General features: G+C 43.9%; 1 protein-coding gene across 17 annotated transcripts in view; it reads left to right on the top strand.

Annotated features, from left to right (window-relative positions):
- The window catches only part of TUT4 (terminal uridylyl transferase 4), an 85,970-nt gene that overhangs the window by 57,814 nt on the left and 6,572 nt on the right, over positions 1–21,584 (top strand). For all 17 annotated transcript variants that reach the window (XM_090047632.1, XM_090047624.1, XM_090047627.1 and 14 more), the window contains 14 exons: positions 382–532; positions 1,125–1,211; positions 1,943–2,046; positions 2,438–2,495; positions 2,596–2,699; positions 3,297–3,386; positions 9,012–9,125; positions 10,632–10,709; positions 11,112–11,289; positions 11,604–11,651; positions 11,747–11,829; positions 13,609–13,724; positions 15,074–15,234; positions 19,742–19,839. In XM_090047632.1, coding sequence (XP_089903758.1) covers positions 382–532; positions 1,125–1,211; positions 1,943–2,046; positions 2,438–2,495; positions 2,596–2,699; positions 3,297–3,386; positions 9,012–9,125; positions 10,632–10,709; positions 11,112–11,289; positions 11,604–11,651; positions 11,747–11,829; positions 13,609–13,724; positions 15,074–15,234; positions 19,742–19,839 — 1,470 coding nt within the window. The remainder of the gene's footprint in view (positions 1–381; positions 533–1,124; positions 1,212–1,942; positions 2,047–2,437; positions 2,496–2,595; positions 2,700–3,296; positions 3,387–9,011; positions 9,126–10,631; positions 10,710–11,111; positions 11,290–11,603; positions 11,652–11,746; positions 11,830–13,608; positions 13,725–15,073; positions 15,235–19,741; positions 19,840–21,584) is intronic.

Genomic DNA, 21,584 nt, shown 5'->3' with positions numbered 1-21,584 from the left:
CTTCTTGAAAACCTGCTACGAAGGAGATTTCACATCTTCTCTGGGCATATTGTTCCATTGCTCCTCTGTTCTTATTGAGGAAGTTGTTTTGTGCATTTGTTTAAAAAAAATCTAACTCTACTTTTGTGCAATTTAAACCTTTTGAATTTTTGTTCCCATTTCTCTGGCCTCCTTGCTTATTTTTATCTTCTGGTGGACTTTCTAAGCTCTGGGACCTGAAGGTGATATGTCAGAGGGTGCTTCTGTATTGTGCTCTGTATGAACACTGTCCTTGCTCACCCTACAAATGCTCTAGGTTGCCCCAAACTTGTATAGAAATAGTATTGGGATGTGTGGAAATACCATAAATTAAGCGTTTAATTTATTTATTTCATTGAATAGCCTCCAACTATAGTATGCAGCATCTGCAAACGGGATGGCCATTCCAAAAATGACTGCCCAGAGGATTTTAAGAAAATTGATTTAAAACCACTACCACCAATGACGGATAGATTTCGGGAAATACTTGATCTAGTGTGTAAGAGATGCTTTGGTAAGTACTCTGCTACTGTTGGGATAGTTGGGACTTTTTATCGTGCTACCAGTCATAATTTCTATAGAGCTAACTTCTGTTTCCATATACGTAGGTAATAGCTCTGCTGATTTCAGGAGAAGGACGTTAAGTTACATCCACATCCTTGAAAATAAAAATTGCCCCGCGTTTGCATTTTCTTGTCATGCTGTTTGATTTCAATAGAAGTGTCAGTCTAGAATTTTGTCCCAGAATAAGTTTGAGGAAGAACTTTCATCTCGAGTTTTTCACTGGTTTTGGAGATAAGTGGCTTGCGTTCTTAAGGTGTCGCTGTGCCCAGTAAAGTTGCCTCAGCGTTTGCCTGATTCTGCTGTTCCTATTTAGGAAAAGTCCCCTTTGATTGGTTTTGTCTGAGTAATATCAGCAGGCTCAAGCCCCAAAATAAAATGCTGTCAGCACTGACTAATACAAAAAAGTTCAGAAATACATTTTACTAACTATTCGTAGAGAAATAGTGTTAGGAAGTACCTTAATCTGTGAAATGATGATCTGTTTGGTGTAAAAAATTTAGCAGAATGTTACATCATACTTTTTTCTCCTGTTTTTTCGCTAGATGAATTATCACCTCCTTTATCTGAGCAACAAAACAGAGAACAAATTCTGGCAAGTTTGGAAAGATTTATTCGAAAGGAATATAATGGTATGTAATATCAGGTACAATATACAATTTGCTGTTAAACTTCCAGTAGTCTAGAAGATATCGCTGTGCTCCACCTTACTTATTTGTCCTGTTTAAGATTGAAATGTCTTTATTTGTTGTGTATCCATAAATAAACCTGCAGCTAGTTAAGCTTGATCTTGAGCCTTCTGCCCTTTTTCTTTTGCTTTCTAATGATGCTAGCATGAAGGAGACCTGCAGTGGTGTAAATGAAATAACAGTTGGCATCCTGACCTCAGCACAAGCGGTGTGCAAGGCCAGGAAAAGTGCATGTTTGAACTATTAAAAAAAAAAAAAAAAAAAGAAAAATTATTTGTGTATATTCCAAAACAGATCAATCAAAGCCAGCGCCACATTGTATTATAATAAAACAATTCAGCATATGTCAAAATTATTATTTAATTAGCAAATCTCTAATGCACTGGGCTAACAAAAAAATCACTCGTGTTTTAATTCCTTATCTACTGCATGTACAAATGAATGTAATGTCCTCGCTTCCTCTGTTATCTAACAGGAAGTCTTGGAGGTATCCAGTAAAAACTAATTTTAAAGCCCCTTTAGTGTATTACAGAAAATGGATTCCCAGCCTCCCGCCCCAGTGAAGCAAGTCACTATAATAAGCAGCTATTTAAAAAAAAAAAAAAAAAAAAGTTATACAAACGGGCAAAATCAACAACTTTCCTGTGACACTTTCTGTCTCTTCTTTTGGCTAGACAAGGCTAGACTTTGCTTATTTGGCTCTTCAAAGAATGGATTTGGATTCCGGGACAGTGACCTGGATATCTGCATGACTTTGGAAGGCCATGAAAATGCAGAGGTGAGAGGTTTTTTTGAAAATGATGTTTCACACTGTACAATGAATACTCTTAAAATGAAGACAGATTTATGTTTCACTTACTACTCGGGTAGGTAGGCTGTGAATTTACAGTGTGCCACCTACGCTACGGCAACACCCCACTGGAGTACTCTTTGGGCACGTTAGGTGTGATGTCACTTTTTCTGCTTTTTGCCTCGCACAGACATTCACTTGCAGTGCGCAGAAAAGGCTCACATGGGGAGTTAGTGCAGAGTGACCAGTGGCACTCTGTTGCTTGTGGAGACAAAGTTTGCTCCATGAAATACAGTATTTGGCATTAAGCTTGTTTGTTAGGATAGGATCTATATTTAATAGCTCAGACTTCGCTACTTGTTTGTTTTTTTTCCCCTAGAAACTAAATTGTAAAGAAATCATTGAAGGTTTGGCAAAAATCCTTAAGAAGCATCCAGGTATGTGGTTTAAGTGTGTTTTGCATGATGATTACCGGTATTTATTTATACACTTAATATTTATGGGCATGTTTTATGTACTGAAGTCTTGCCTCTTCAGGTTTAAGAAACATCTTGCCTATAACAACAGCCAAAGTGCCTATAGTAAAATTTGAACACCGACGGAGCGGCTTAGAGGGAGACATCAGTTTATACAATACACTGGTGAGTATCAGTTTCCGTAAAAACAAATTGCACTCTTTTCTGGGTTGTTCTATACAGACAGTAAACCGGGAAGTCTAAACAGTTAAAGGGACTCGGAAGTTAACTGGGGCAGTATTTCTGAGTCAGAAGTGATAATGATGTATCATTGTTTTAAATATTTTAATCAACTAGGTCCAGGTTCTCAGCCCAGCTCCTAGCTGAACTAGCTAGGCAGAAATGGAGCTGTTATTGCTGTAGTCCCCGTGGTACTTTTGCCAGCGTGATCCCTGTGTGGCTCCCAAGTTCCTGACTTGCATTGTACTGCTGTTCCTTTTAAAGCCTCTGCACCAGCAGAGGTGGGGACAGGATCTGTCCTAGAGTGATGTCACGTTTGAACTGATTACTCTGCTGGTATTTTCAGGTGATAAGTTTTACAAAATGCTGGTCTAAATTTAACCTTCAGTTGCATTTATGCAGTCCCTGTGAAGTGATGCGTAAGTCTTAAGTGAGCAGAGACTCTACCTCACTCAGAATTTGGCTCCTTACAATCCTTGTGTCTGAATTGCAAACTAAACTGAGAACTATTTTCTAATTCTTGTCTGACTCCTTTTTTTCCAGGCACAGCACAACACAAGAATGCTGGCTACATATGCAGCTATTGATCCTAGAGTACAATACTTGGGATATACAATGAAAGTTTTTGCTAAGGTAATATCAAATGAAAACATGGCTTTTATCCCTGTTTGTATGAAACTATGCTCCCTGCTAGATGGTCCTTGTCCTAAAAAACACCTCACATGTGCTAATGCCTAAGAAAACAAACAACCTTTCTTAAGCTGCTTATGTCCTGTGTGGCCATGTATATTGATATAGTCAAGTCTTAGAAACAGATTCTGACCCCAGAAATGTATATTATTTCCTTTGAAGCCAGTCATGTTACAGACACGTATTCCAGTATAGAAGCTGGCCTCTAATGCCTTCTGCTGGCTGGTTAACCGTCTTTGTTTCTTGGAAGGCTGATTATTCCAAAAAAGTCATTTCTTGAGCTCAAGCCAGTTGCAATTACAAAAAGCTTAACAAGTTTTGGCTCAGAATGTACTAGTGCATCCAGCTGATAAATTTTACAGCTAAAGAAAGCTGCTTGTCTCTCTCATAATCTTGTAATGAAGCATAATAGTAACTGTTTTGTGCAGTGAGATTTTTGGAAATAAACAGTAAATGATTTGGCACACAGCCAGCTCATTATTATTCTCCACCATTTAATTGGCTCTATTAATGTATTTTAATGGAAACACTAATGGGATATATATTTTATTACTGATATAAAGCTGTACTGCAGTATCAGCAGCTACTGTGCTGTATTCCAGTGGGGTACCATGAAATCTGCTTCTGACTTTGCTCTAGAACGTGTTTCAGGATCCACTGTATTTTATCAGGATCAATAATGAATTTCCTAAGAGGGACTGGACAGTCTAGTTACATTTTTAGAAGACCCTGTTTAAATTTGCTGATGATACCAAAATTTGGGGTGAGGTGAGCATGCTAGTAGGGAGGGAAAGACTGCAACAAGTCCTGGATAGGTTACAGGAGTGGGCTGACATAAACAGGATGCGTTTCAATACTGACAAGCGCAGGGTGCTGCACTTAGGCAGTAGAAACCAGCAGCACACGTATAGAATGGGAAACTCACTTCTTGAGAGCACGGAGGCAGAAAGGGATCTTGGAGTCATTATTGACTCCAAGGTGAACATGGGCCGACAGTGCAAGGTCACGGTTGGCAGGGCTAACCGCATCTTGTTGTGCATCCACAGGTGCATCTCAGGTAGAGCCAGGGAGGTGATCCTGCCCCTCTATGCGACGCTGGTCAGGCCACAGCTGGAGTACTGCGTCCAGTTCTGTGCGCCCCATTTCAGGAGGGATGTGGACAACATTGAAAGGGTCCAGAGGAGGTCACCCGCATGATCCGCAGACTACAGGGCAGACCCTACATTGAAAGACTGCGGGACCTGAACCTGTTCAGCCTCCACAAGAGAAGGCTGAGGGGGGACTTGGTGACTGTCTATAAACTCACTAGGGCGGACCAGAAGGGTTTGGGGGAGACACTGTTTCCCCGAGCACCCCCTGGCATGACAAGGAACAATGGACACAAATTATTAGAGAGTAGATTTAGATTAGACATCTGCAAGAACTACTTCACGGTCAGGGCGGCTAGGAGCTGGAACCAACTTCCAAGGGAAGTGGTGCTGGCTCCTACCCTGGGGGTCTTTAAGAAGAGGCTTGATGCCTACCTGGCTGGACTCATTTGAGTCCAGTCTTTTCTCCTGCCCAGGCAGGGGGTCGGACTTGAAGATCTACAAGGTCCCTTCTGACCCATCTTCTATGATTCCATGACCCCATGACCGGGGGCGGGGGGAGTGATTCCTGACTTCCTCTGGCTTGGATTTTCCTCTAGTGGCCTTCTACAAATGACTCAGATTGTTTTAACTAAGTGTTTCTGTCTATAAAAACTGGGATAAAAGTTTTTATGTATTAATGAACAAAATATTTAGATTAGGATTGTCCAACTTCTAGGCAGCTGGGGGTCGCAAACCTGGGGTCCCAGCCCTAGGGGTCACTCACCATGTAGGTGGCACACATCCCGTAGCCCCAGTCACATATGTAGCCACTTTTCCTGCTTTGTGGGCACAGCTCTCCTCCTCCGCTCCTCCCTAGGGCAGCACAGGCAGCCCAGCTCCATGCTGCTGCAGAGGTAACACCCCCTCCCACCTGCATATGGTGCCTACCTGCTGTGCAGGCAACTGTCCGCGGGTCCGACCGCGCTGGTGCTGGTACAGGTGCCCGTGGATCGTTGTAGGCTCGCTCTACCTCCCCGGTGTGGCCCCCGCTCCGGGTATGCTCCTGCCAGGTCCTCCTGCCACGACTTCGATGTTGTTTTTCTTTGGTTCAGTGAATTCCCTGGCATGTACACGTCCAAAAGCGGGACCTCCCGTCTGGTCCGGTTTGGGTCCTTGAGGGCTCCTGCCTCCCCTACACCCTCGCCCGGGCCTCTGTGAGTAAGTCCGGGTTGCCCACCTTTCCTCTCGTCCGCTGGGGTGGGCAACTCCTCAAAAGCAAAAAATGTACAGTTAGCGTCCCGAGAGCTGCTCTGCCAACTCCTGGCCGGGGCTGGCTCCGGTTTCCTTTTGAGTCCCATCTGTCTCCTTCTGGAGACCTTCGTTCCCCGGTTGGGGTTCACAGTTTGAGGCTAGAGCCCCTGTTACCTCGTGAGGCTCTGCCCCCTGCACCACGGCCTGGGTCCACAACCTAACGCCTCTGGCTGCCCGGCACTCTGGCCGGTGCTGGGGTGAGGGCAACTCCCCACCCCCAGCCTTCAGAATCCTTTGAATGGCCCTCGGGGCTTTTCGCCCCTCATGTCCTGCCCCTGTGGGGCCCTACCCTTGCTCCAGAACGCTCTCGCAGGACGCGGGCCTGCCGTCCTCCGCCGCTCTGAGCTTCCGCCGGGGCTCGGCTCTCCCGGTCCTCCTCCTCCCTGTGCCGGCGCCGTTTTTGAGCTTGCTGGCACCCTGGCGCACCTGGGGAAGACAATTAGGGCAGGTGCCACGAGGCACCGCGTGGGGCTCCCCCCCCCCCCCCCCCCCCCCCCCCCCCCCGAGCCAAACCCACTCGGCGGTTGGGGCGCGATCTTGCCCTGAGTCTCGCTGCTGTCGCACCTTCCCGCGCGTGGCCGGGCCAGATTTACTGCTCCCGGGGCTGCCTGGGGCTGGGGCTCTCTCACACCGGGGCGGCCTCGGGCTGGGGCTCTCTCACAGCAACCCAGGTCTTTTCTTGGCTGCTGAGCAGCATGGCCCCCTTCTCTGCTGCATGCACTGCTTTGGTACCCCAAACCCTTCCTGCTACTGTTCCCTGCTCCCCAAGAGTGGAGGCAAGAAGTAGATGCTGGAGAAGGGAAGGGATGCCCAAAGAACCCAGCTGCTGGGGCAGGGAGTGGTGTCAGGGTGGAAGCCCATGTGCCATATGCTAACCTTCCAGGGTACTGCATACAGACCACCAATTAGACAATTTTGTCTTAGATTCATATTACAGATATTGCTGTGGTAGTTGCTAGGGGTGCACTGAAAAAGACTTAATTTTTTTCAGTCAATACTGATAACCAATTTATTAATCGGCCATATTGGCCAATACTGATCTGATTGCTGATATGCAGCCCAGCAGCTTGGAGAGTAGTATCTGGCTGGTCTGTGAGGAAGAAAGGGCATGGAGGGGGCACATCGAGGCCCCCATGGTGAGGGAGGGAGCTAAGGCAGGGACAGGCACTGCCCAGCTCGGGTGGGGCATGGGAAGGAGCTGTGGGTGGCTCATCTGGAGGGGGCAGAGGGCATGGCGCCCACCGCTACATGCACCCCAGAGGAGGCATGAGGGACATGTTTCCCCCTGGATTTGAGTACAGGGAAGGGCAGGCTGCTGGCTCGGGTCCAGGTGCTGTGCTGGCCTCTTCTCAGCAGGGGCTGGGTCGGGGCTGGGTCAGGGCTGCACTTGGGGTGAGCGGTGGTGCTGGAAGGGTGGGCTATAGCCACCCCAAAATTTGCTGTGGCCACCACATAGCCCCTCCCTCTCCCCCAGCGCCACTGCTGCCTGCCCTAAGTGCAGCCCCAGCTCAGCCCCACTACCAGGAAGAGGCCAGTGCAGCCCTTGGCCCCAAGTAAGCATCCTGCCCTCACCCCATGCACAAATCCAGGGGGCACTTGCCCCCCCATGCCTTCCCATACAACAGCGGGAGCTGCCCTCAAGATGAGCCGCCTGTGGCTCCACCCTGTGCCCTGCCTTGGCTGGGCAGCACCTGCTCTTGCCCCTTTTCCAAACCCAGCCCCACTCCCTCCCTCCCTGGGGACCTCGATGTGCACCTACCTCACAGGCTTAAAAGCTGGACGCTGATCTCCATGCTGCCAGGCTTCACTCCTAGCCGTGTGCACGCTACGCCTGCACACATGCATGGAGCATTTATCGGTGATGTTATGGGCCACATCAGCCAAAAAAAGCCGGTTGTCAATTAAGTCGATTTTCCTCTTATTGATGTTGATACGGTATGGACCAATGTATTGGTGCACCTCTAGTAAGTGCATTAACATGTGTATGCTTTTATATCAAAGTAAACTGCCAATAAGTTTTTTGTATCCTAGCCAGGGGGAAAGAGTTTGAGAGTCTATGCATTTGCCCTGCATTTCCTAATGTTGGAGGCCATTGTTAGCACTTGAGTTCAGATATTAGTCACAAGAAATACTGCTACTGTTTTTCTATAGCAGACTTAAAAAAATCTTCCATTTTGATACCAGTTACTACATAATCAAAAGTTTGGGTTTTTAAATACAATTGCAAATATTTAGGTTTTCAAAAATGTCTTGGAAGTAACAGTAGGATATTAAATGTGATGATTTTAACTGGATGTCCTTATCTGTACTATTAATAACACTAAGTTTGACATTCTTCGAGTTTGAATGTGGTAGTTCCCTTTGTTTAAGGTTTACTTTTTTATTTCACACAGACTGAAAAAGGAGAGTAAGCTTCTGGTTTTATCTCTTGGGATGTTATGCCCTTGCCCAGGGCTGTCCAGTGTCCAACTTCTACAACCCTGGGGGCTGCACCAGATGCACCACCCAGACACTACCCCATGCTATACTGCATGCAAGTGCACCTCCCTCCCCACTGCTGCACCATGCAGATGCAATTTCTCCCCTAGTCCCTATCTTTCTTCTCCCTACTTCCCTCTCCCTAGGGTATAGGGACAAAGCTGCATCCAAAGAAGGGAGTGGGGAGCCAAGAGACAGCCGGGGAGAATTGCAGCCAGGTGACTCACTGGGGCTGCAGATTAAAAGTTCATAGGTCACAAAGGCTGCCAGTTGGATAGCCCTGCCTAGCCTAATGCTGTGAAGTATAAGCTGGAAATGATATTAGAAAATAATTTCATATAAAAAAAAGAAAAGAAAATTCATTACAGTTAAAAAAAAAAAAAACACAACAACACCAACCCCCCCACACCCCGAAATGAAAGGTGAAAAAATCCCAAAAGCATGTTGTACCTTAGAATTGGGAAGACGTATCTCCGTGATACCATTGCAGGTTTATGGATCGGTCGGATCTTATTCCTGGATTTCTTGACAGCTATCACAGGATGTGTGGACATGTACTTTTTTAGACTTTGTGAAGTAGTTATGAAACTTCTTTTTTTTTTTGCTAATGCTCGAGTCTTTGTTCAGTGCCATGGTTCTTATAATTAAATATCTGGTGGCTTAATTTTTATTTGGTAAATCCTGTAAAATATGTTTGTTTGTTTTTCAGCGCTGTGACATCGGAGATGCATCAAGGGGAAGTTTGTCTTCATATGCCTATATCCTTATGGTGTTGTACTTTTTACAACAAAGAAACCCACCAGTTATCCCAGTTCTTCAGGAGGTAGGTTTTTGGGGAAGAAGTAATGGAAGAAATTATATTCCCTTTTCTAAATGAAATACAAGAACCCTTAGTCCTGTGGGTGAGAGCAGCATGCTCAGTCTCTGGCCTGTGGGCCAGATCTAGCTCCCAGAGCTGTCACGTATCCCCACCTGTCCAAAAATTTGGCAGTGGGGGAGCAGTGGCTGCTCCCATGCTGCCAAATTTCTGGACCCATGGGAAGTCCCAGGGGCCAGATAGCATGGCCCTGTGCACTAGATCAGGTGTGCAAGATGGCATAGGGCCCAATCTGGGTGCACAGGACTAGTGTGGGTGGTGCCAGGGCCTGATCTCAGTGCACAGGGCCCAATCTTGGGGTGCAGGGTCAGGCAAAGGCAGTGTGGGGCTTGATCCAGGCCCAATCCTGCCACTCAAGGCCCAAACAACCTGCTTACAGACTAGCCCCAATACTTATCTTGCCTATGGACTAAAGGTTGAGCACCACTGGGTTAGCAAGACAATTAAAAATGCTGGGTTGCTTTTCATCATCCTTTTCCTAAATTCTACTTTGTAGTATAGATCAGATTTATTGAGAAAACTGCAGGAAAACTAGGAGTGTATATTGTATCTAGTTTGTGCTGTTGCATTCACTTTCTTGGGGTTTGGCTATAGGGAAAAGGAAAGGAATCAGTCAGAAAGGATGCGTGGTGATTAGGAGCTGGGAGCTCGACACCCCTGGATTCCAAGTCCAGCTCTGTCATTGATTTGCTGTATAGCTTCAGGGAATTTAAGTGCTTTGACTCAACTTCTCATCTGTCAAAGAAGGGAGAAGTTTCCCTGCCTTCTTGATGAGATGCTGACAAAAAATTTAACTGGAAAATATTTATGCAGCACTTAGTAATTGGTGTTTTCTAAGTGCTGAGAATTGTTCTAATAAAATAATACCTATACCTCCATTGCACCTCAAGTTGGAATGAACTACACTGACGCAATCGCCTTCCTTTCCTTGCATATAATCTAGTTGTGAGAATTATCCCTGCCTGCCTTTTCTCTTCACTGCATACAAGTGTCTGAGCTGCTCCAGCTGAGACCCCAGTTGATTCTGGAGACAGCTGTTGCCTGGCTACTTCTTGGAGTGCATTTAAGTTCTACTCAAATCTTTCCTCTGTATAATGAAATTATGCTGAAAATAAGTAGGTCCGCTATGGTCTGCTTAACCTGAGAATTTAGTGAAGAGGGAGCAGCTGGTTGCAACCAGATGGAATGACTTTGTGCATTTCTTCATAGTCATAAAGAAAAGAAAAGTAAAATACCAAAATATTTGATATAGGAGTAGGATTGCTTGCATTCAGTTATATTCAAATGGCATCGGAATATTTTCTTTGTGCTTCCATGCAAACATATCAAACTACAGCTGAAATAAACTGTTTTGAAATATATCATAACGAGCTGTTTTACAACTAGTTTACATTTACTTGAACCCAAGGTGCCACTGACTAATGGAAATGTAACTGTTCTTCTATGCTGCAGATATTTGATGGAAAACAGATTCCACAGAGAATGGTTGATGGGTGGAATGCCTTTTTCTTTGATGACATGGAAGAACTGGTAATATTCGAATTCCAAAGTGTTCACTAAAGCATCAGTCTTGTCTATGTGGGGAAGTTTTGCCAGCTATGCTAGTCTAAGTTTACTAGTATAGTTAAGTTGTTATAATTATTTCAACGTAACTTTCCATTATTCTGAAATAAATGGCTTTGGGGAGGGACAGGTTTAGCTTAAACGCCTTCCAGAGCGACAAGCTCAACAAGGAAAGAACTCTATTCCATCAGCATGAGAGTGCAGCACTGGGACTTAGATCACTATAACTACAGAGGTTAAAATTCACACCTTAATTTATATAGTTATAACTGTCCCATGTAGACAAGTTCCTACTTATGGTATAGCTTAGGGGCAGGAAAGTACTTTGTTGGTTGTACCTGTATAAACTGTGTCTTAAATTGCATGTAGAAAAAGCGTTTGCCTTCTCTTGGAAAGAACACTGAATCACTAGGAGAACTCTGGTTAGGGTTGCTGCGATTCTACACTGAAGAATTTGACTTCAAGGAATATGTGATCAGCATTCGGCAGAAGAAACTATTAACCACCTTTGAGAAACAGTGGACATCCAAATGCATTGCCATTGAAGGTACTTTATTGGATTTCTGTTCTGTTACCTAGCAAGAGAAGAACGCAGTTGTTTAAGGGATCTCTTCTGGTGATTTATTGGATCTTATGGCAAACCCTGGTTAATGCTTCTGAGAGTTCAGTTTGCCAGTACACACATGGGAAAACAAACTCTTAACTTTTAATATAACTGTAACCCAGAGTTATCTTCTCCCACCTATGCTATGAATATACTTACCATAGGACCAATCAACATGGACATATATTCATAAAATGCAAGAGAATTTTGCATGGTAACTTTTATGAACTCCTACATATTTTTCCTCCTTTATACAGATCCTTTTGACTTGAATCATAATCTTGGTGCTGGAGTCTCCAGAAAAAGTAAGATCTCAATGCCTGCTGCTGAACTTGTACACAGCAGTTTTTACAGCAAGGTGCCTTTCTGTTTTCCAATGATTTTGTCCTTTTTTCAACAGTGACCAATTTCATAATGAAGGCATTTATCAATGGGCGAAAACTGTTTGGTACCCCATTTTATCCAGCAGTGGGAAGAGAAGCTGTAAGTTCACATGGTTTGTTGTACAGAACTTGTACATGTTTTCCTTTGTTCATCAAAATGGGACATTCAGAGCAAACTGTTGTACTTTCTTGCTCACTTTCATAGCCATAAGACATACAATGAGATTAATAATATATACAACTCAACATAAGGCTAAGTACCAAGCAAAGTATAGTACTGGAAGCAGAATTACAGTCCTGTAGGCATTTTCCGCATTCTTGGAAAGTGGGCTGTATTTGTATTGGGGCCATTGGGAAAGCAAGTGTTACCTTGGCAGCTTCCCAGGAACACTTGAGTTGTGATAGATCAATTGATTTAAATTGTATTTGAGAAGAGCGGGGAGTTAGTATTTCTGTATTTTATTTGATTAAAACTCCAGAGCTGGGGTTAGTATGGAAGAGTCCTTGTATACGCCTATCTAGACCCAACTGCCTCTGGTTATAAATGCATATTCCAGTATTGGGAGTCAGTGCAGGTCATCTCTCAGAGTATAAACAGACGCTGTGGAGTTTCACTGGCATTTACAGGGACCGTTGTCCCCAAGAGGTCAGGTCCCTGCTGCTTCTGAGACTTCAGGCACCTTGTCCTGCAGGGCAGCAACCCTAGGTGCCACACCCTAACTTGGGGCGCATCTCTGGAAGAGTGGAGGTGGGTCTGCAGGTGGGTTGGCAGAAAGATAGGTGTGCCAGGGGAATTCCCAGCACCTACAGTAAGCAATCAGATGTCCTCCTGTTTGGCCCCTTCTACATGTTACAGGTATCACACAGTTAATCAGTTAATTATACATTACCTTGAGACCAGCTACACATGCAAAGTATTTGTCATGCCATAAAAAGCTCTAACCAGCTATGAAGTTAGACCTTGAAAATGTATACTGACTTTATAGCTGGTTACTATCAAGCTTTAATTTTGCAGCAGCAGGGTCATTCCTATGGTTAGTAGCCCTGACAGCTGACAGGGCTCCCAGTCGCATGGGAGAATTGTGCCAAGTCAGGACTGGGAGTCCCACAGCTGAGCTGACTTAGCCACAGGAGCTGCTGACTGTTACAATACTAGAACCGGGAAGCAGCACCCTGCATGTGCCAGGACTGAGAGTCCCGTAGCTCCAGATGCTGGGTTCCTGCTGTGTGCCTCCTGGTGCCTGGGCCCAGCTGGGTCACAGCAGCCACAGGGGTGCTACTGCAGTTCCCAGCCTCAGGGGTTTCATGCAGCTCTAAAGCTGGAAGATCATGGCAGCTGCGTCTCCCAGCCCCAAGAATGCATTGGGCCCAACCACAGCTGAAGCTCCCAGCTGTGGGAGCTTGCTTCTTGCTGGTATATTGGGAGCATTGCACCCCCCTGCACCAGCAGTAAGGCATGATGGGATCTAATGTGCAATGCCCCCTGCCATGTACGTGTGTCATGGTAGGAGACATGATTGTGTGGATCATATATTAGATCCCATTGCGCCTTTACCTGCATGTGTAGAGGGACCCTACAAGGCATCACAAATTATGACAACCTTTGGTTACAACAACATTTTTAGGCACTTGGAGTGCAACAGGGGGCTAGGAAGTCTGTTTGATTGTAACTTGTGCCACCACAAAAAATGTTAAGGCAGCACAAAAGTACTGTTTGTCTGCACCCTCAAGGAAAGGAATACAGGGCATCCAGGAGTGAAAGTCTGGAGGTGCCACCACCTTTTCAGTCTTTGAAGGAATCTTTCCTGCTCTTCAACATCTGTTTTATGTTAGTAAATGAATCCATTTTCCAGTGTGATAGTCTTATGTCTTTCTTCAGGAATACTTCTTTGACTCCAAAGTGTTGACAGATGGGGAGCTGGCACCTAATGATAGATGCTGCCGTGTCTGTGGAAAAATTGGTCACTATATGAAAGACTGTCCAAAAAGGAGGAGGTGGGTAAACTATGCAAAACTGTTGTTTGAAATTAAAATATATTTAATCTAGACGGTCCTATTTAGTCAACAGAAGTTTTATGATGTGGCAATTTAATACCGATAAGGAAAACATTGCATTATAGAGAAAATAAAGAATTTTTTGTATCTCTGCTTCCAGGTATACATCTAAACATGTCACTTTGCAGTGTTTCCTCAAAGAAGTGTTCCCACATATGCGCACACATCAAATGAGCAAGATATGTGCCAAAAGCATTCTTGAATTATCTGCTCTTAATTACGTGCCGTTGTGTAGCCTTTGTTAGTAATTATTTTTGTTGTTTAGATCAGGGATATAAAAGATACAGTCTGTGGACCAGATCTGGCCCACAGAGCCCTATCTAGGTCGCATGTTGCCTGTGGGTTTTGAACTAGACCTACATGCCACATGTGGCATGCCTTGGCCCTGCATGCTGCATGTGGTGTACAGAGCCAATCCAGGGCACAGGCTGCGCACAGAGTGTGGGCCGCATCCAGAACACAGACTGGTCCTGTGCCACTCATCCAGCCTGCCCGCCCTTATGAGTTTGTCCCTGGTTTAGATTATAACCTTTGAGATGGAGCCATGTCTTACTACCTGCTTTTATAGCACACAACTTACAAATGGTAATAGTGGATTATATATTTTGACTATGATTAAAAAGAAGCAAAGCATAGGAAAAGATTTTTATTCAGTTCTTCACTTTCATTCCAGTTTGGCAAACCTTCTCCCTAGCTTCTTCCAACAGTTAGCATTTGAAAGAAGGTTACTTTTTCATTTTGCATTAGTCAGTGTTTTTACATGCTAGGCCCAGGTTGCTAACATAGCCTTACAGAGAAGTCATACCAATGCTGTACCCAACAAAGGGGGTAGACAAATGTATATCTGAAGTTTCAAAAGGGAAGGGAAGCTGCTGTTACAGACAGCAGCTGTTATGCTATAACAGTTATGTGTACAGAAGCCTATAGTAATACAGATGTAGTAAACCTGCTCCAGCTTTAACCCTGCTTCATCCAGGATTTAAGTTTGAACAATTTAACTCATGTGCATGTATCTGAGTATAACAATGCTGTGAACTCCCGATCAGCAACAGCTCTCTCCCAATCTGAAACTGCTCTAAGTGCACATTTATCTAGTAAGCTCATTAACTTGTCTCAAACCATTCTTCCCTAACAAGAACAAGTTGAGGTCGTTTTTTCTTGAGGCTCTGAGGTGGTCGTGTTCCAGTACATCTAGTGTGTGTGCTACCACTTCATTGGCAAAAGAATTACAGAACTGTTCAGAGATCTTTTCTTTTTTGGCACCACCGTTAATGAACTTTATTGTGCAGGCTGAAGAAAAAGGAGAATGAGAAAGACGATGAAAAAGAAGTGAAAGAAGATGATAGGGAAATGAGAGAGAAGAGATGTTTCATCTGTGGGGATGTGGGACATGTTAGAAGAGATTGTCCTGAATTTAAACAAACTCGACAGAGAAATAACAGTGTACCAGGTAAAAGTAGTCTTGTTCGTGATTGTTGTTACTGGATAATTCTGAGGCCCTTTGCTTTTACAGCCTTCATTGCCATCTTAAATTTGCAGAACATGACATTCGCTGTCCTTGTAAGCATAAATGTCTTCCTAAGTACCCTCTTTCACTAAAAGGGATGTTGCCTCTTGAAGAAGAGTTTTTAAATGGGTGAGTGCAAAAAGGTGTGTTCAAGTCATCTTTCCATTCTTTTGATCCTGGACAAGCTGGGGGATTAGTTTGGATTCCAAGATGACTTCACCTCAAGAATAGTCACCCTGTGGACTGGTTTGCTGGCAGAGGATCACCAGAATGCAGAACTGAAGTCTAAAAGCATAAGCGCATACTGGGTCAGACCAGTGGTCAATCTAATCCAGTAGCCTGTCTCTGGCAGTGGCAGGAGTGGTTGCTTTATAACAGTGGTGTTCAACCTCCAGTCCGCAGGCCTAATCCAGCCCATGGAGTTGTCATCCAGCCTATGAGGCTTGCAGCAGGTCTGGACATTCGTTGGTAGGGGAGTAGTAGCAACATTAATTGCTTCCAGAGCTGTGGCGATTAATGGTGCCACCAGTCTCCCACCACCAAATTTCCAGGCCTGTGGGGAGCCCTGCAGTCCAAACAACATGGCCCTGGCATGGCAGATTGCACAGCTGCCCAGTTTCTCTGCTGCTGGATCCAGTGTGTGGGGTTGTGCTGGCATGACAGATCACACTCACCAACTGGCCCTGTGCTGTATCTGGCGAGAAGATTGAACCTACACATGATATCCAGCCCATGGACGATCCCTGTGCCATTGATCCAGCCCATGGGGCCAGAGAGGTTGAATACCAGTGCTTTAGAGGTAGAGTATTTAACTGGGTATATCTAGAGTGATTTGTCCTCTATTCATTACCCTCCCTGGCATCCATAATTGGTTTAGAGATGCCAGAGAATACATCTCTGACTGTTCTTTTTCAATAGCTATTAATAGATATGTTGTCCATAAATTTGTCTCATCCCTTTTTGACCCTTGCTATATTGTCTGCCCCTACAACCTCTGGTGGTTATGAATTCCACAAGGTAACTATTCACTGCTTAAAAAGTTATTTTTTGTTCTAAACCTGTCTCCTACTAATTTTAGTGGGAGCACCCTAGTTCTAGTATTCTGGGATTTGGTGACTAACAGTTCCCTGTTCACTTTGTCCACCCACTTCATGGTTTTGTAGACCTCTATCCATATATACCACTTCAGCTTTCCAGGTTGAAGAGTCCTAGCCTTTTTAGTCTGTCCTGGTATGGCAACTACCTCATAGTCCTGATCATTTCCATTTTATTTTGAATTCTCTTCTTAATGATTCTCAACATGTTGTTGGATTTTTGGTTACCTCTGCACCTTTTGCTGATGTTTTTAGAGAGCAATCTACACTGCCTCCAAGGTCTCTTTTCCTGAGTCATAACAGCTAGTTCAGAACCCAGCATCGTGGATGTATTCTCAAAGTTATTTTTCTCCATGTGCATTACCTTGCCCTTGTCAGTATTTGAAGTTCATCTCCCTTTTTTTTTCGCCTGCTCGCTTAGCTTGGTGAGATCTTTCTGCAGCTCCTTTCTTTCAGTTTGGGATTTGACTACCTGGAATAATTCAGTAGTCCAAGCTACTGGTACACCCATATCGCACCACAGTACTACACCAGGTTACACCATCCACTTCTGGTGGATGTGTAAAGTTGGCTGTGACAGCCATGCCACCTCAGAATTTCTTTCTGTAACTGCAGTCTCATCTGTTTCATGCCACCTGATCAGTGGAAAGCAGCCAGAACAGGGATGAGGATATAAATTCTTGTTCACTGAGCCCTACAGAGAAATAGACAGCAGATGGCATACTCTGTTACATTCTGTGGCCACAAGGAGAAGGTGGCTTACCTAAAACTAAGCTTTATTTGCCTTATTATACAAATACCATTCCTTTTATGTTGCTTACCCTTGTCTGTATTGAAGTACTTTGTAACTGAAAGTAGATTTTGACAGTCAAGGTCAGAGATCTTTCACAGAGAGATCAGTGGTGCCTGGATCCAGAATTTTGGGTGATACGTCTCTCAGAATTATAAGGATCTTTGTCGCATCTATTCCTCTGTGATAAAGTGCTGTTTCTCATGGTCAAGAGTTGTATTAAGGCCACAAGCGTTGGATCCCCAGGCACAATCTAGTGGTCGGAGAGGGTGCAATAGCAGTAAAGATGTGAGAAAATAGCATGCTATGGGTGTTAGGACTTCAAGTGGTTAAGATCACAAAGTCCCTTGGAACTGTGTGGGAGACAGATAATGAACTGGAAAAGTGGAGTAAGGTGTCTTTGGGAGGAAGGGATTAAAAATATAACTGTATTAGAGTGGGAAAGGGGGATATACTTGAACTGACATATTAATATATTTGAACCTTATTTGAGGTTATTACAATGCTGCTTTTTGTACATCAGATATCATAGACTGATATTGATGTTAACTGAATATACTATTTATGAACCCACTTAAAATATCTCTTGGGAAGATCTTCTCTCCCTGTCTCTATTTGGAATTGTAACATGCTCAGTCACATACATGGGGTGGTGCAGACATTAAGGCGCATGGTTGACAGCTCAGAGGCCTCAAGTTCAAGGTCATAACAAGGCAAAGGTTCTTTGGGTAAATCTGATATCTTTTACTAGGCCAACTCAGATAGTTTGAAAAATTCTTCTTAGCAAGCTTTTGGGCACAAACACCCTTCGTCAGGTTGAGGAAGCATCTGCAGAAGGTCTGTTCTCTTCCTGGATAGAGTAGTAAAGCAGCCAGAGGTCAGTACCTATTCGAGAAAGCCACTCAGTTAAAATGTAAATTGAGGTGGTCAGTAGGTGAGAGACAGGTGAGTTGGGGGGAAATGAATGTAGCTGTAGTCGGAGGGTGAGAGACAAGAGGGTGGGGGGGAAGGGAATGAGAATAGATGGTAAAAAGTGGAGCATTTACATGGGGAGTCAGATTTAGGCAGGTTGGATTTATGATACATGACACACAATGTCTATATTTAGTCAATGAATTTTTGTATCCAGTAGGTTGATGAAGTGAAGTTCATAGGTTTGTTTGTGAAAGGTATTTTGTAAATTCCCTCTGACTAGAACTGAGAGATTGGAGAGAGAGCGAGTGTCCTGTGAGAAATGTGCACCCACAGGTAATTGGGTATTCTTGTCGTTGGTAGATTTTCGGTGCGCAGTTGTTGTATGGTTTCTCCTACGTATTTTCCATCAGGGCCTTTTGGAGCAGGTCATAGCAGAAGCACTCTCAGTGCAGCCTGTCAGGTTCCAGTGAATGTGATTTCTGCTAAATACTTTGTCACACAGGGACATGAAAAAAGGAAAGGAAAGTCTCATACTGTGAATAATAGAGATCTTGTTTTTTTAGCAGGCCAGAAAAACAACACTAATTTTAATGTCAGGAGCAGTCACTGTTGTAATGGAACGTTTCCCGCTCTGTGCTACTTCGTACCTCCCTGATTCGTGAAGGTGCTACTGTATAATGCAAAAATTATTTCTTTTAAGTAGAGAGACTGTTTAGGATGAGGAGGGGTCTTAGGCTGCAGTTGTTGAGGAAGGACTGGACCTTGATAGTTCAAAATTTCAGAATGAGGCAAGCTGAGTGGATGTTAAATAAAAAGTGATTAACATAACTACAGTTGTATAATTGCCATAATGAATAACTTCCTTTAAAATCACTTAAGAAGGAAACAGAGTCTGGTTTCAGAGTATTCTATTTTACTCCACAGTCAGGAATTGTATAAATAACTGTCTTAAATTGCCTGATTAGTATATAAAATAATAGTACTAAAAATCATGATGGTAGTAATAAATACAATGATAATGATCACACAAAACGCTTCATAAACATTAACAAAGTGTCCATCCCTGTGGAGTAGTTTAATCTAATCTCATAAAGACTCAAAGGCTTTGGCTAAAATTTTCAAAAGTATTTCAGTGCCTTAGCCTTGATTCTAATTTCAGAAGTGATTTAGGTACCTAGGTAGGGGTAAGTTGAGAGGAGTTAGGATTCCTGTGTACATAGGATGTGGGATCATAAGTGATAAAAAATACTTAAAAAATATTTTCCTATTTGTTTTTTTGTGAAAATTGTCCTACCATTGGTAATGCAGGTAACACCCAACTGTTTCTAGTGGTGGGAGAGGAGTGGGTGGGCACTGATTTAGATGGGACTCCCATGTCTGCTGGCTGAGAGAGCCTTGCCTCTGCTGCAATTCACGGTGATCAAAGCAAAGTGCAATTTCTCATTATGCTTCATCCATTGCTGACACTTGTCAGTGGAGAGGCATTTTGCCCCTCTACGTAGGACAAATGACATTAAATTATTTGTCCAAACCACATGGCGAGTTTAGATTAGAATTCAGGGGTTTCAGGCTCCCAGGCTTATGCTCAGTCTCCTATAATATTATCTCCTGTAATTTATATTCAGATGTCTTTTTTTGATGCTTTCTTTAGGTGCTCAGTTGGTCCGAAGCCTGGTGAATCCACAGCTTGTGGCTGGGTCAGTTCAACAAGTGGAACGACCCTTACACACTAGACAACCGTCAGAATGTGTAAGTTCTAATTAGTTTGATAGTTTTGAAATAAAAGCCTTTTACCTGTAACAGTCAGCAAACCTGGTCTGTGCTACTAGAATGTAATATGCTGTTCTGGGTAATTAAGGACAATACTGCCCTTAACACTACATTACTGATTAGTGAAATTATTTGGGTTGCCAAGGAGTGTTGCTTGGAGACCAGGTATAGTCTCTCAAAATGGAAACTCTATGGACAAGATTCATTCTGTGCATGAAGCAGTTCTCAAAGACCATCATTGCTATGAGTCAGGATACCCCAAGAGGCTGAGCTTTGAACACTGTGCCTAGTTCTCATGATAATGAGAACTTGAGAAATGCATGTAGAAAAAAACTGAAGTTCAGCTCAACTCTGCTGTACAAAAGACTGCAGTTTGGGGAGGATTATGATTCTGTCTCTGTCCCTGGCTTAGGAAACTGGAGTCTGCTGGGGGGGAGATCATCAAAGGTAGGGGAAGCAGAAGGGGAAAAGAGTCTTTTCATGGAAAAACCGGGACGCTGGTATTTCCCACCTAAGGTGTGACTAAAGTGGAGAAAGTTCAGTATATATTAAAGAAAAAAGTTTTCCTGACTTGTTTGTAAAAATTGTCTCATCACTGTAGAGCTAGATAAACAGCTTAACTTCCCCCAGGTGAAGTTTGTTATCCAGAAGTATTTAACTAGTCTCAGCTTCTGGCATTAAGGAACTCCTTAGGTACAATACAGGAGAAATTCATTGATTTTGAACGAATTGTCTGCTATTTGAAGTAAGCAAACACACAGGCATGAAAGCTGCTGCACCATAACTAGACTTTGTACAGTTACTTTGAGAACTGTATATTTTAGGTATAGAGTGTAATGAATTAACAAAATATTAGCAGTTGTCCCGCAGCATATTGTAAAGATGATGCAGTCCTGTAACCGTGCTGCTTCCCATGTGATCTGCTATTACGAGTGGGTTTGAGGTTGGAAGCAAGTTCTCAATTGCTACTTTTAAAATTGTATTTGATCTGTTAAACCAGTAATTGTCTCTGCCAGTTCTCTATTCTTGTGTTTTCTTCCTGATTTGATGCCCCTTGCACAGCAGCAGGGACCAGTCCCAGCTTTTCCCATAGAAAGTCACCAGGCCTGTCACCATAAAGAGCCATTATGCGGGCTGACAGTGTGAAAGAGACACCCAGGATTGGGAAAGAATTAAGAGAAGGGCTAGTCCCTCTGGCTAATAAAGGGAAGTACCTGCCAATCTAGGCCTAGGGAGAGGCAGCCAAAGGGGACTGACAAGCTGTGCAGATACTTTGTGAAGAATGGCAGCAGCAAAGCTGGGAAACTCTCTCACCAGCCAGCGTAATTCATGAAATTCCTTTTCCCAGTGGCAGCAGCTAGCAGCTCTCCCACCTCTCTCTTACTCCTGTATGTTGCTGGAGTAGGGATGAGCTTGGACAGCAAGAGATTGGGCTGCTGCCAGTGGTTTAACATTGCTATGCTCTGAGCCTCTGCCTCATATCAGGAAGTAAAGGATGAGACTGAGTCCTCTGAGTTTCAATTTCTAATTCAATAGGTTAAATACATTGTTTAAAAGTATTGAAAGGCAGCTCTGGAAACGCCCCGAGAAGCGCACCGAGTAGTGAGAACCACTCTTGCAGTCTAGCCTGAGGAGGTTGGGGTTGGGGAGATTGTAACTGCTCTTGCAATCTAGCCTGTTGGGGTTTTATGAGAATGAATTATGTTGTGCAACTCATGGCAGGA

The sequence above is a fragment of the Crocodylus siamensis genome, chromosome 5 (assembly GCF_052110815.1).
Source record: "Crocodylus siamensis isolate JL-2025a chromosome 5, ASM5211081v1, whole genome shotgun sequence".
Classification (NCBI taxonomy): Eukaryota; Metazoa; Chordata; order Crocodylia; family Crocodylidae; genus Crocodylus; species Crocodylus siamensis.
The sequence above is the reverse complement of the archived record's forward strand: the minus strand, read 5'-3'. Positions and strand labels throughout refer to the sequence as shown.